The 13,848-nt window shown below is 35.6% G+C and overlaps 1 protein-coding gene across 1 annotated transcript; it reads right to left on the bottom strand.

The window, feature by feature from the left end:
* Positions 1–5,433: 5,433 nt before the first annotated feature.
* On the bottom strand, positions 5,434–13,482 carry LOC140135427 (tubulin beta-4B chain-like). The gene is made up of 3 exons (XM_072156923.1): positions 13,268–13,482; positions 9,599–9,934; positions 5,434–9,379 (listed from the first exon to the last, which is right to left on the bottom strand). Exons 1-3 carry the CDS (start codon positions 13,322–13,324, stop codon positions 8,429–8,431), a joined length of 1,344 nt encoding a protein of 447 aa, XP_072013024.1. The 5' UTR covers positions 13,325–13,482; the 3' UTR covers positions 5,434–8,428.
* Positions 13,483–13,848: the final 366 nt, after the last annotated feature.

Genomic DNA, 13,848 nt, shown 5'->3' with positions numbered 1-13,848 from the left:
TGACAAAAGAAGAAAGGCAATCCGCTTTGAAGCACAAATGATAGGAATTGCTATCTTCAGTAGATAGCAAGTTGAAATATGCATGACAAAAGAAGAAAGACAACCTGTTTTGAAGCAGAATTTGTAGGAATTGTTATCTTCAGTAGATAGCAAGTTGAAATATGCATGACAAAAGAAGAGAGGTAACCTGCTTTGAAGCACAATTTGTAGAAATTGTTATCTTTAGTAGATAGCAAGTTGAAATATGCATGACAAAAGGCGAAAGGTAACCTGCTTTGAAGCACAATTTGTAGGAATTGTTATCTTCAGTAGATAGCAAGTTGAAATTTGCATGACAAAAGGCGAAAGGTAACCTGCTTTGAAGCACAATTTGTAGGAAATGTTATCTTTAGTAGATAGCAAGTTGAAATATGCCTGATAAAAGAAGAAAGGTAACCTGCTTTGAAGCAGAATTTGTAGGAATTGTTATCTTTAGTATAGATAGCAAGTTGAAATTTGCATGACAAAAGAAAAAAAAGCACTCTGCATTGAAGCTCAATTGATCAAATTGATATCTTTAGTAGATAGCAGGTTGAAATTATACATTATTGAAATGTAAACATAAAGTGAGATTTTTAATTAAAATTGCGTATAAATTATGTTTTCGTGATTGCTATTTTCAGTAGACGTACATATACGCGTATATTATAGACAGCAAGTTAAAATATGTCAGAGGGAAAAATTAATATTCCTTTAAATCAGAACCAGGTATTGCCTTCTTTGATTTATTGCAACTTTAAATGTGAGAAATAAATGTTTGAAAAACAAACCTCGCAAATAATCAAGCTAGGACGAAAACGAAAACCACCATAAGAATAGAGATCATGATCAACCACCCTCAGAAAATGCCGCTTTAATTTGAAATGCAATCCAAACAAACATGACAAATGGAATCATGATGTAATGTTATACTGATATTGATTGATAACGTGGACAGAAAGTAGTTGATTCTCTGGGGAATATTTGAATGTCGATATACTGACTTTTTAAATATTTATGATGGAAATTAAAAATTATTAAAATTATTTTAATTTCCTTCAAGCTCCAGTCTTGTTTTAGCAAAATCACACGTACTTTATGTGGAACGAGTTGTGCATACTACTTGTTCACACAAGATAAGTTACTATCTTTCAAAAAGCTCGCGGTTTAATACGATAACCACATTTGGCAAAGATAAAGACAATGCGAGGTTTAAAAAAATAATGCTGACATTCGTGACAAATTTTAGCATGCTATTTTCAGTTCACTTGTAGATATAAATTTGGCGAATCACTTGACCTCTTGTCGTCTACACATCTACACAATGATAAATTCCCGGGATACCTGATATTTATAATTAACTGTATTATAATAATGGACCCGTGGATATTAAAGCCTTGAGGGTATTTAAGCCTTTGAACTGGTTTTAGCACAAAATTAAGTGTCGAAATTTTGATCTGATCGCGATATAAATAATATTTGAACAAACTGTTCCAATACATAATTATAATGACTCCAAATAAAATGTGACAACGCCAGTATTATTTGGGAAACCTATATTCTATTCGTGGAGTTCTACTGACTAAAATTAATTAAAAAAATCCAGCATAATCTGTGAATCAAATTGTCAATCATTAATCATCCAACATGAAATAATTACAGAAAACATTGTGCTGTTTTTGCAACATGATTAACCAAATTTGATTTGCATCGTTTTGATTTTATTTTCATCAGCCTTTTTCACGGAATCTCCGATAAATGTAAAGCTTCCATTCACATGCACATTACACGTGCCAACCATGACACTTCGTTCTTCTTTAAAGTTAAAGGGGTACCAGACCGACAGTCTCATTTCCTATTTTTCTTCATTAAAAATTGAGTTTTGGTATCAGAAAAAAGCTCATATTTTTCTAATTAACGCAGTAAAAATTTAGTACCCGAGATGTGGTTTAGATAGTGTGAACAAAAATGGTAAACAATTAACCAGAAGTATTGTATTATCCTATGCACGTTTTTGCTTTTCATATCAAAAACGATGGAGCAACAACTCAAAATTTGGCCATATTGTTGTAATGGCAACACATGAGAGAACATGAAAAATCGGACCACACCCCTTTCAATCATATTTATCACTAATCTGGCATTTTCAGAAAATCTAAAATCTGAAATATGCGTCTTGTGGGCATGATAAAACCATGAATGAGACAGTTGCAACAGCCTGTCTCTCAAGTCAGCCTCTTACAGCATATCTCTCTCAGGCATCCTCTTATAAATTATTTCGTATTATATTCAGCGCAAGAAATGGCCTCGTCAGTATAAAAGCTCCCGTTTAAAGTAGCATTCATATATATATTATGAAGCTCGAACTCACCAAAATGTCACTTTGTATAACTGTTGAAGCTGGTAAATTTGATACGATATAGGTAAACAAGACAGTGCTAACATTATTAAACCTCTGATAAACAGATTTTTAAACAGTTTTCTCAACAAATATTTGACTTACTTGATATTATTAAACCTCCATTCATTATTATTAATTATAGTTTAATTATTTTAGACCTCCCCATACCATATAAAATAAAGTATAAGCCTACAATAACCCTTATTGGTAATGATATCTATATAGAAGTTGGTATATGACTAATAATTTGATAAATCCAAATAATATTTCACATTTTACAGAAACTGAATGGTGTATTGCGAATTTGGCAACGATTCGTTGTCAGATGACGTATAAATAGCTAAATACTTATTTAAAGGCCCATTCAGTGATCTGCTCATCCGGACGATCGTAGAAATTACTATGATCAAAATTCAGATTTGGTACCTGTGTCATTGTCATAGATGTGCTAACATAGCCTGCTAGTGCATGGTTCAGCCGAAAGCCGTGTATTTTTAAAAGACAAAATAAGGCATTTTACATGAATCTGTAATCTGACAGTATATAAATTAGCTACATGTATTTGAATGGGGCTTGAACTTTTTGCCAAATTTTGCATTTCAAAAATACAAAATGACAATTTGAATGTCTTCTCCTTCACTTTTAAGCAATTTTAAACAATTTTGATTTTTTACACTTTCGTAGGGATCACTAAATGGGACTTTAAACAGCACTGAAAAATGTGACACACCTATGGGGTAAAAATAAATAAATACGGTATACAACGTTAAAAAAACACTAAAATACATACACATAAGTAAGATATTGTAAAAAAATTGTAGGAAATATCTCTTCAGATAGCTCGTATAACTCGCATAAATGGGTTAGAAAAAAGCAAGCACGGTACTATCCAAATCGTTGAGCATTGCTTTAAATCATTTTTAAAACGGCATTCTGCTGCATGTGTCATCACTGACACTGACTTACTACATAGAGACTTTTAAGCATATCGTATGGCTTTCTGTCTAGACTTCTCCGTGTAGTGACCGGAAATTCAATGCAACAGTCAGCATGGGCAGGTCATTTACAATTTTCTACTATAACTACTATTCTCATAGGCTAAAACACCCTTATGCGAAATATATAAAGAGCCAAATTTTACTACCCTTTCCAAAATTTGCTGAAACATTTTGACCTACTGCGAAGTAGTGATTTTGATACCATAGTACTACAATATTATACGGGTTGACAGACTTTCCGGCTATAGGGTTGGTTGGACGGTCGGTGTGGGATTTGCTTTTTTTCTGAAAGAGGCTAAATGACCTTTAAACTAACAGTAAATTTGATGATTTTGAACAATTTTAGTAAAAATAATTATAGAAAATGTTGTGAATTTTTTAAACCAAAATTTCAATCAAAATCAATCCACTTCGGCCACAAAACGGCTGTTTTTACTTAAAATAATAAAAATAAAATCCCTAAAAAGCAAAATCTGGGTTGGTCAAGCCCGTAGAACAAGGTCCCATCGCATACCGGTAATACTCGGGAATTATATACTGCCCACGGGATTTTCAATTTATTTGATCAAAAAATATCAAAATTCAAAGTATAAGAAAAACCTAGCAATTAAGCCTATATAGTCTGTTTAATTTAGACATGATTAATAGAAAAAATATGTTATATAAAATCGCAAAATGCACCTTTAACGTATTAAACTGATTGAGTTCTACTCATCAATAAATTATGCATGACTCTGCCTGATTGTAACAGGGGAATTATGGACGGACCTGTTTCGCTTGGAATGCAGTAATTATCTCTTGCATTTGATGTGGTTTGTTGGTGATGGTAATAATAATAATTTATCAGCAATCAAGCCGTACAAAAATATGTAATAAATAAATGGGTATTTTTTCGTTCTTATAAAGCAGCGACGGCATATTTAATGTCGGAATTAATTGTATAAATTAATTAATGTTAAGAAGCGCGGATATTAGTAATTGCTAAATATGAAACTTTATATTCTAGCACGATCAATTGTGCTTTAAATTTAGTTATGAATATTATATGAATATCATAAGCGTGTATCATAATTCATATAGCACAGAAATCAAAGATTTTAATACCTATTTGTCGATTTTCTAGCGATCAATAATACTGTCATTTTGATTTTTTTCTGGGGTGGGGTAGGTAGGTTTTTAGAAGGAATAAAATTTCGCGACAAACCCCAAAATGTTGTCTCAAAGTAGTTATTTTAGTGGGAAGAGTAAGCGAGGAAGAGGAACCTTGGTGGGCGCTAGTATAGGGCAAGGTAAAATATATGCATGCCATCTTATTCGTTTTTGAATATTTAATAGTTATATAGGTAGGCCTCTTGTCTGGCCTCTTGCTGTATACTAAAAAGTCAGGCAACCGAGATAAAACACAAGGACATGACGTTATGCGATCTTCAGTAGATAGCAAGTTGACATATTATCATAATTAACCCTCTCTATGCGATGTCGACTGCAGACCAAGTTCCAAATTGTCTTTAATTTTTTATTTGGAATCAGCATGAAAAATGCATTAAAATGAGTAAGAACAAGTCGAGCATTGGTTCATGAGTTTAGCTCTTGATATTTTTAGAAAAGATGTTTTATTGAAGCATATAGCCAACACAAAGTTTCTATTTGGATGTTGCCGCTGTCTTCAGTAGATAGCAGGTCAACTCGTAAATAGCATACTAAAATCTAAATATTGTAGTTCTTTAAAAATCATGATGTCGTGATCGCGATTGCTGTCTTCAGTAGACAGCAATTTGAAATGTCAAGAATGGAGGTTTACCTATGCACACTGTTATGTTGTACCGCCATTAAACATAGCGTACGATTTCACACATGCTGTGATAAATTTGTACACTTAATTGGGTCTATAAACTTTATACAGACAACATTTTACTAATCAATTACTGATGATTAATTGAACATTCTTCACAGTTTTGTATTAATTGGTTTGTTTTATCATTTTAAATATTTTAATGAACCGACAATCACACAATATTATAATCTACTGTTTATTTCAATGTTAAGACACTGTATTTTATTTTGTTCAGGCTGGATTCACTGCCATGATGCGGAACACTCTTAAGCTAAATTTATACTCCATCGCTAAGCGACGAGCAATTGGCTTTTGACCAATAAGCAACAACCCAACGCAACAAAATGCGCTTTTTACCTCATTGTGCTCAGCGACCTAGTATAAATTCAGCTTTAGAAAAAAAGGTTCTTGGCTGTCCTGTGTGTAGAATCCTCAAGAAAATTGTTCTTGAAAATGGCAAGAACCCCAAAATGGTTCTTTCTGGCCTTTACAGATTCTTTCACCGGTCAAAAATGGTTCTTTCTGGTCTTTGCAGAACCTTTCTGTAGTTCTTTGTTTATTGTAGACCATTTAGGTCCTACATACAGGATAGCTGTATTATAGTTAGAACCGTTTTGAGGGGGAAGGAAGAGGCCTGAGGTGGGTGGGGATGGATATGTTTGCCACATAGGCGGGGTATATGTATTGGAAAGTGTCAATATAACAAACACATACATTTTGATCCGTACAATATATACCTTTAGTTTGATATCGTGTCATATTAAATAATTTTTAAAACTTTTGACAATTCTTACTTTCTGAAGAACACGTTGCGAATCTTTCAGGAACTAACAAAATGACTAAAAAGGGTATGAAAATATAACAATCAACTTCATTCAAATATTGGTCATCAAATTTAGTTTTCTCTATTTTAATCTCGTAAATCATAACTCAAATATACGGTTGATCAAGGTCATGAAAAAGTACCTTTTTGTTCCAGGACAATTACAAATTATCATATTTCATGATAAAAACGCATTCAAAATGTTGAAACTACAAAATTAAAATTTTTACAAATCATGGATTTAAATAAAAATTAATATAAAACAAATCTTCAAGAAGATCTCGGTGGGTGTTGTTTCTTCTTCAATTAATATCGTTGTGAAAAACTTAAAAACATAATAAAAATAAATAAAAATAATTCTTTAAAATACGAAACCGTCAATCCAACATTCAAGAAAAACATTCAAACACACAAAAATATATACAATGATAAAATTAACTGATTTTTTTACAAAATTCTATCGGAGGATATCTGCTCTTTTGTGGCAAACTACTATTATATGCCCTTTCCTACTATAATTATTGTTTTTGAATAAACTTCTTCTAAAATTGAAAAAGTGTGTAAATTGACAGTTTTTCGTTCTTTAAAAAAAAGGCCCGGATCAAACCTGCAGATCCCTATTACTTAGAAACATACTCGAAAGTTTTATTTAAAGTCACATTTGATCTAACATAGATCAAATTTGAGTGCGATTCGATTTCTGATATAAAATTGGATCGGTTGAGCCCATATTTATTGGTCGAGCTATGAGTTTTAAAATATTGGACGAGACGTCGTCGAGTCCAATATTTTAAAACTCATAGCGAGAGCAATAAATATTGGGCGTAAAGCATTCAATTGTATCATTATTATGTTTTGGATCTAATATTTTCACACACTTGGATCCATCAAATCATAATAATGGACCAAATTGATCTGGAATGGTATATAAGCTCGTATTTGATCCTGATCCAGATTGATCAGGGAGTTTAAGACTGCATTATTTTTGAAAGTTCAATTTAAAGAATATTGACCCTGTTACAAACTGTGCCTTTATGCATGCACATGCACACTAATTTTATAATACATTGTTCATAATTAATTCTGTTGCAATTTACGGGATTTGTTCAAATACCTTTGAATACAGCGCTGTGATACATCGGGTTTTTTTTTAATTCCAAAGGCTATTTAGCTACCATTACTTATTATTAACTATCGTCATCGGCCTATACTACATTTCTGTACTATTATTAATGACACTATACTTTTGGACATAATTATACATGTATCATGACGTCACAATTATTATTTAACATGATTGCAGATTAATAATAAACCCTGCAACATGTGCAATCTCCTCAATTATGCCTCAAAATTCTATAATCGAAGGCATGTGGAGGATCCAAATTTCTTTCCTTCCTTCTTTCTTTCTTTTTTTGTTTGTTTTTCTTTTTGTGGGGGAAAATTTTAGGACAAATGTGTCTCTATTATAAATCATTATGAGGAGCCGAGAGGGTGTACCCCTGCGAGTAGAATAGTGTTGCAAAACGTTTGTCAAAATAGTCTTAATTTCCCCTTCTTTTAGAGGGGGGACCGGCTCCCTGGACCCGTCCTTGATTACTTCAAATGAGGGAAGAACTGACGTGTTTTACCTTTAGCAATGTCAACGTGCAACCTTCTGAATAGATTTTTGAAGCATGTTGCGAGGGAATCTTCAAATAAATACTCATGAAATAATATTATCAGTTTACTGTTATCATCATTACTGTTATCTTTAAAAGTTTCAAGTTATATACATAACCAGTAAACAGCGAAAAGCGTTTGAGGTTTGACCAATGAACTAGATCGTTCTTTTCAAAGTTACAAGAAACGCTCCACTTTATTGGTCAACTGCAGAGCCGCTCATCGCTGTAGCGATTTTAAACATCGGAACATTCTATACGTACATTTTGAGAGGTTGCGATTTGCCGTCACCAAATGCCTTGTAAACGCCACACGCGATTGGTTCTCAAAAGACCTCACTCCATATTGGCAGCGACTGCAAGTCACAACCTCTCTACTATCGCTAAATTTTTCATTTAAAAAGGTGATGTTTTCAAAATTTTCAGAATAAGTCTCATTTACGAATGCCAGCATCAGCATGATAAAAAAGAAGAATATTTCAAGTACAAACAACTATCACATATACTGTTAACACATTGGAGTGAGTTGCAATATTTTTTCGGAATACATTAGTCTAAGTCAACTGACTTTTGCACAAAAGAAAAAATGTACAGCAATCAAGCAGAGAATAAAATAAATTTGAAAAGTGAATTAATTACATCAATTTTATGCACCAGTGAATAAAAAATTAATGTTCGTTTAGTTCTCATCCTTCAAGCTTCCTCCAGTTCTTCTTCCTCCTCCTCTTCGAAATCCTCTTCTTCATCAGCTGTTGCATCCTGGTATTGTTGGTACTCAGACACCAAGTCATTCATGTTGCTCTCAGCCTCGGTGAACTCCATCTCATCCATACCTTCACCAGTGTACCAATGCAAGAAAGCCTTACGACGGAACATAGCGGTGAATTGCTCAGAGATACGCTTAAACAGCTCCTGGATAGAGGTGCTGTTGCCGATAAAGGTGACCGACATCTTGAGGCCACGAGGTGGGATATCGCAGACGGCGGTCTTCACGTTGTTGGGGATCCATTCCACAAAGTAACTGCTGTTCTTGTTCTGGACATTCAGCATCTGCTCATCAACCTCCTTCATGGACATGCGACCACGGAAGATGGCAGCAACGGTGAGGTAGCGTCCATGACGAGGATCGCATGCAGCCATCATGTTCTTGGCATCAAACATCTGCTGGGTCAGCTCTGGAACAGTAAGAGCACGATATTGCTGGCTACCGCGGCTGGTCAGAGGGGCAAAACCAGGCATGAAGAAGTGGAGACGAGGGAATGGCACCATGTTGACAGCAAGCTTGCGGAGATCAGCATTCAGTTGACCTGGGAATCTTAAACAGGTGGTCACACCGCTCATGGTAATTGAAACAAGATGGTTAAGATCACCGTATGTTGGTGTGGTCAGTTTGAGGGTACGGAAGCAAATGTCATAAAGGGCTTCATTGTCAATGCAGTAACTTTCATCTGTGTTTTCTACAAGTTGGTGAACAGAAAGAGTAGCATTGTATGGCTCTACCACTGTATCTGATACTTTGGGTGATGGGACGACGCTGAAGGTCATCATGATGCGGTCTGGGTACTCTTCACGGATCTTGCTCATCAGGAGGGTACCCATTCCGGAACCCGTTCCTCCACCGAGGGAATGCGCCAGTTGAAAACCCTGAAAGAAAACAAACATTGGTGTATTATTTTGAAGTTTTTTATGTTTCAAAACTGTTTAACACCATTAAGAGTTTTATGAGAATAAAATAAATGCAGAAGCTTGAAAAGATATGTTTAGAAATGTCAACCTTTATATTTCAAATTGAAAATTAGATACATGATAAAATCGCATTTCGATACGTCAGAAATTGACTCATGTATCATCAACATAACGTACCTGCAAACAGTCACAACTTTCGGCTTCCTTACGCATAACATCCATTACTGTCTCAATGAGTTCAGCACCCTCTGTGTAGTGTCCCTTGGCCCAGTTGTTTCCAGCACCACTCTGCCCGAAAACAAAGTTGTCTGGTCGGAATAACTGTCCAAACGGTCCCGCTCGGACAGAGTCCATTGTCCCAGGCTCGAGATCGACGAGAACAGCTCTGGGGACATATTTTCCCCCTGTTGCCTCGCTGTAGTAAACATTGATTCGTTCAAGCTGCAGATCGGAGTCGCCCACGTAATTCCCCGTAGGATCGATTCCATGTTCGTCGGAGATCACCTCCCAAAACTGGTTGGACAATGAAAAAAAAAAAACAATGGAATTAGAGGTATTATGTCTTATGTTGGTCAATATTTACGTCATCATTAAACATAATACTTATGATGTTATTTTGAACATTGTAGAGCAAAAACACAATAGAATCATATCAAGACATGCCTTTGTTTAGTTCTCTGTAGTACCTAGTTACGATTCCGCAATCTGGTTTAAACCTAGATCATGTAGGTTAAGCTGAGACTAGTTAGACACGGCCCAATTAAGTCTGAAGTTAAACCAGCTACCGGGATCCCAAACATAAAATATTTTGCTGATGAGATTATGTTTGGTGAGTGGTGATATTTTATTGCATGCCCTCTTCTGACATTATAGATGTTCATTCGAATTCAAGTTAGAAAGCATATTTTAAGAAAATTCAGAGATTTTAGGGAAATTTATAGATTAGGAGGGAAATTTAGGGATTTGAAGGGATACATTTTGGAATTTGGAAGGACATTTTGTTTCCCTATTAAAATATACATAAAAATATTCAAATTCTGCGAAATTTAGCAATCTTGATGTGGAATTGGGCTAATCTTTCTGGGACACTAACATGTTTTTCATCCCTGATTCATCTTACATTCCTGATGACATGAGTGTATCTTTTTTGTGTGCATTTGGGTTTAGGTTGTGTTAAAGTGAATGAAATTACATGTATCGGCTAAAAAGTGGCCCTTTTCTGTTCCTTTAGCTTCCATTCAGTGTTCCATGCAGGATTGACACATATGATTATATTGACTTTATTCCAGCTTTTTCCTCAACATACGTTGTGCATGATTATAAACGCCATCCCACCGGGAATCCCACCTCTGACACCATTTATAAAAGAAATGAAAAGAAAAGGAAGAAAAAACAAAAATCATGCACCAAACAGCAATATGCACCATAAATATTGCACTATTCTGTCAGTATCTCGCAATGTAGCCTTACCACAACCGGCATCTCCTTTAACGTTTTTTTCCGATGGAAACATAATACATCCATGCAGTAGCTGTGTAAGGTTATTTTGGAGCAAGCGTAAAAGGAGGTGAAATAGTATGTGTTCAAATGGAGGGAATGAATCCAGTGAGGTGTCAACAATTTATGGCAAGTCAAAAAAGGGGAATTTTTGGTATGTACCAAATATTCCCCTTTTTTGCTTTGTGACATCTATGACATTGTCAAGAATCATAGAATTTTGTTTTTTTATAGTTGTGAAAAATGAAATTACTTATGGATCCTCGAAGTTCGGCGCGTGCGGGTGCGGGGGTGGGGGTGTTGGCTTGCGAAAGATGTATATGTCTATAGGTACACCAAGGGGACCGCCCCACAGGTCAACCAATATAGTACTGGAACACAAATGGTTTCTGAGAGGCGCATGTTCGTATTATTTAAAATGCAGACTCGGTTTTAAGATGCTTCTATAATCTAGATATGCAGGGCTTTTAGAGGAAGCAATGAACATGGGCCTTAGACATGCTTAAATAGCCTACACATACGCCGACTATAATTGTGATGATGTGAACCAAACCTTTAACTCTAAAAAGCTTCTAAAAACCCAGTTTAAGTCATCAACGGCGTGGAAAAAAATCTACTAATAGGGGGGGCCTAGTTGTTTCTAAAAATCTAAAATCTAAAAATAGCTGTTTCTACCAGCTGAAAAGGCCAAAAAGGGTAACCGAAAAGGGTACCCGAAAAAAATCTAAATATAGTAGCTGTTTCTACCAGCTGAAAAGTGTAACCGTGTAACCTCTTATTTTAAGAATAAGAGGACAAGTACGCACCCTAAGGGTATATAAGCGAGGTTTGAATACATGATCTTTCTGGGACATTAACATGTTTTTCATCCCTGATTCATCTTACATTCCTGATGACATGGGTGCATCTTTTTTGTGTGCAATTGGGTTTAGGTTGTGTTAAAGTGAATGAAATTATCGGCTAAAAAGTGGCCCTTTTCTGTTCCTTTAGCTTGCTTTATTCCATGCAGAATTGACACATATGATTATATTGACTTTATTCAACATACGGCATCTCCTTTAACGTTTTTCCGATGGAAACATAATACGTCCATGTACGTATAGCTGTGTAAGGTTATTTTGGAGCAAGGAGGTGAAATAGTATGACTGTGTTCAAATGCATGGAGGGAATGAACCCAGTGAGGTGTCAACAATTTATGGCAAGTCAAAAAAGGGGAATTTTTGGTACATATTATGTATATACTTTGTAACATCTGTGACATTGTCAACTGTAGAATCATTAGAAAAACAATTTATTTTATAGTTGTGAAAAAATGAAATTACTTATGGATCCTCGAAGTTCAGCGTGTGGGGGGGGGGGGCTTGCGAAAGATGTATAGGTCTATAGGTACACAATGGGACCGCCCCACAGGTCAACCAGTATAATACTGGAACACAAGTAAAACCTTTGTTTTCTGAGAGGTGCATGTTCGTATTATTTAAAATGCAGGGCTTTTAGGGCAAGCATTGAACATGATTGCTTAAACATACGCCGACTATAATTGTGATGATGTGAACCAAACCTTTAACTCTAAAAGCGTCTAAAACCCCAGTTTAAGTCATCAACGGCGTGGAAAAAATCTAAAAATAGCTGTTTCTACCAGCTGAAAAGGCCAAAAAGGGTAACGAAAAGGGTAACCGAAAAAATCTAAATATAGTAGCTGTTTCTACCAGCTGAAAAGTGTAACCGTGTAACCTCTTATTTTAAGAATAAGAGGACAAGTACGCACCCTAAGGGTTTATAAGCGAGGTTTGAATACATGAACTCGTCGTGGCTTTGAAACCTAAGATGCTAAAACTAATAGCTACTAAATAAGCATAATAATATTATGTGGCAGCAGACATCAGCAGATGGTAGGCTATATAGATGGTGTACGAGGGTAACAATTTTACCGGACAATTTTATGCATTAAACTTCGTGCCGAGATAAATGTAAAATGAATCCATATAAGCGACTATTCTAAATTAGGTAAAAGGAAATGAAAACAACACCCTTTACCTGGCCTTTACCTTTAGATCGCAGATCATGCAGATGGAAATTATTTGAAAGATATGAGATGGAGATGAGCCGCAACATCATGGTGATGCGGCCGAGGATGCGGCCAATCATGACATTTTGTTAATCATTTCATCTGCTGACATCTATCGGGTTGATGCACATGGTCTCGTCGGTGACGAGAAAAAGACATTTTGCAGTGATTTTAGGTTTAATGCCGGTTTAATGATGGCTTCCCACACCCTCATTTTTGCAATTATCAATCGATTTTCACACTTTCATTTTCACTGATTTTATGCACAAAATTTTTCTTACCTTGGAGCCGATCTGGTTCCCGCACTGTCCTGCGTTGATGTGTACTATTTCACGCATTTTTTCCTCGAAATGAAAAATTCTAGTTGATCCTGAGTTTGTATATTGCAGAATTTGTGAACAATACGCTCTTAGCACTGCAAGAAAGAGAAGCCAGGGAGTGTACCGAGCTACATGTACATTATGCGCATGCCATGCAAATAGATGCGTAAGCTCCAAGTGACCTGTGACCTTACTTTATTCCATCTTAGAATATGAGAATATTGCTCCCTGGGATACCTCAGTGGGCGCATTAAGCGCTTTCAGCCATGAGTCATCCAAGGTATACTACACGTCATGGCAATTACAAATTCGTTACCAGATCATTTAAGGTGACACTGTTAAGGGGCCTTTTTTGTCGTTGCAATTTTCAAAAAATTTGAGAAAATGATTATTATGTACCAATATATTCCCATTTTTATTCTAAACGCGCTCTAATTCTTAAATGCTGGTATATCATGGGGTTGACGTTTTGGTGAGCTGTTTTTCCGAAGTCACGGCAGAAAACTGACCAATTCCTCTGCCTTCAGCACCAGGCTTTAGCT

Source organism: Amphiura filiformis, chromosome 16 (assembly GCF_039555335.1).
Source record: "Amphiura filiformis chromosome 16, Afil_fr2py, whole genome shotgun sequence".
NCBI lineage: Eukaryota > Metazoa > Echinodermata > Ophiuroidea > Amphilepidida > Amphiuridae > Amphiura > Amphiura filiformis.
Note: the sequence above shows the minus strand (reverse complement) of the source record. Positions and strands in the feature narration are given on the sequence as shown.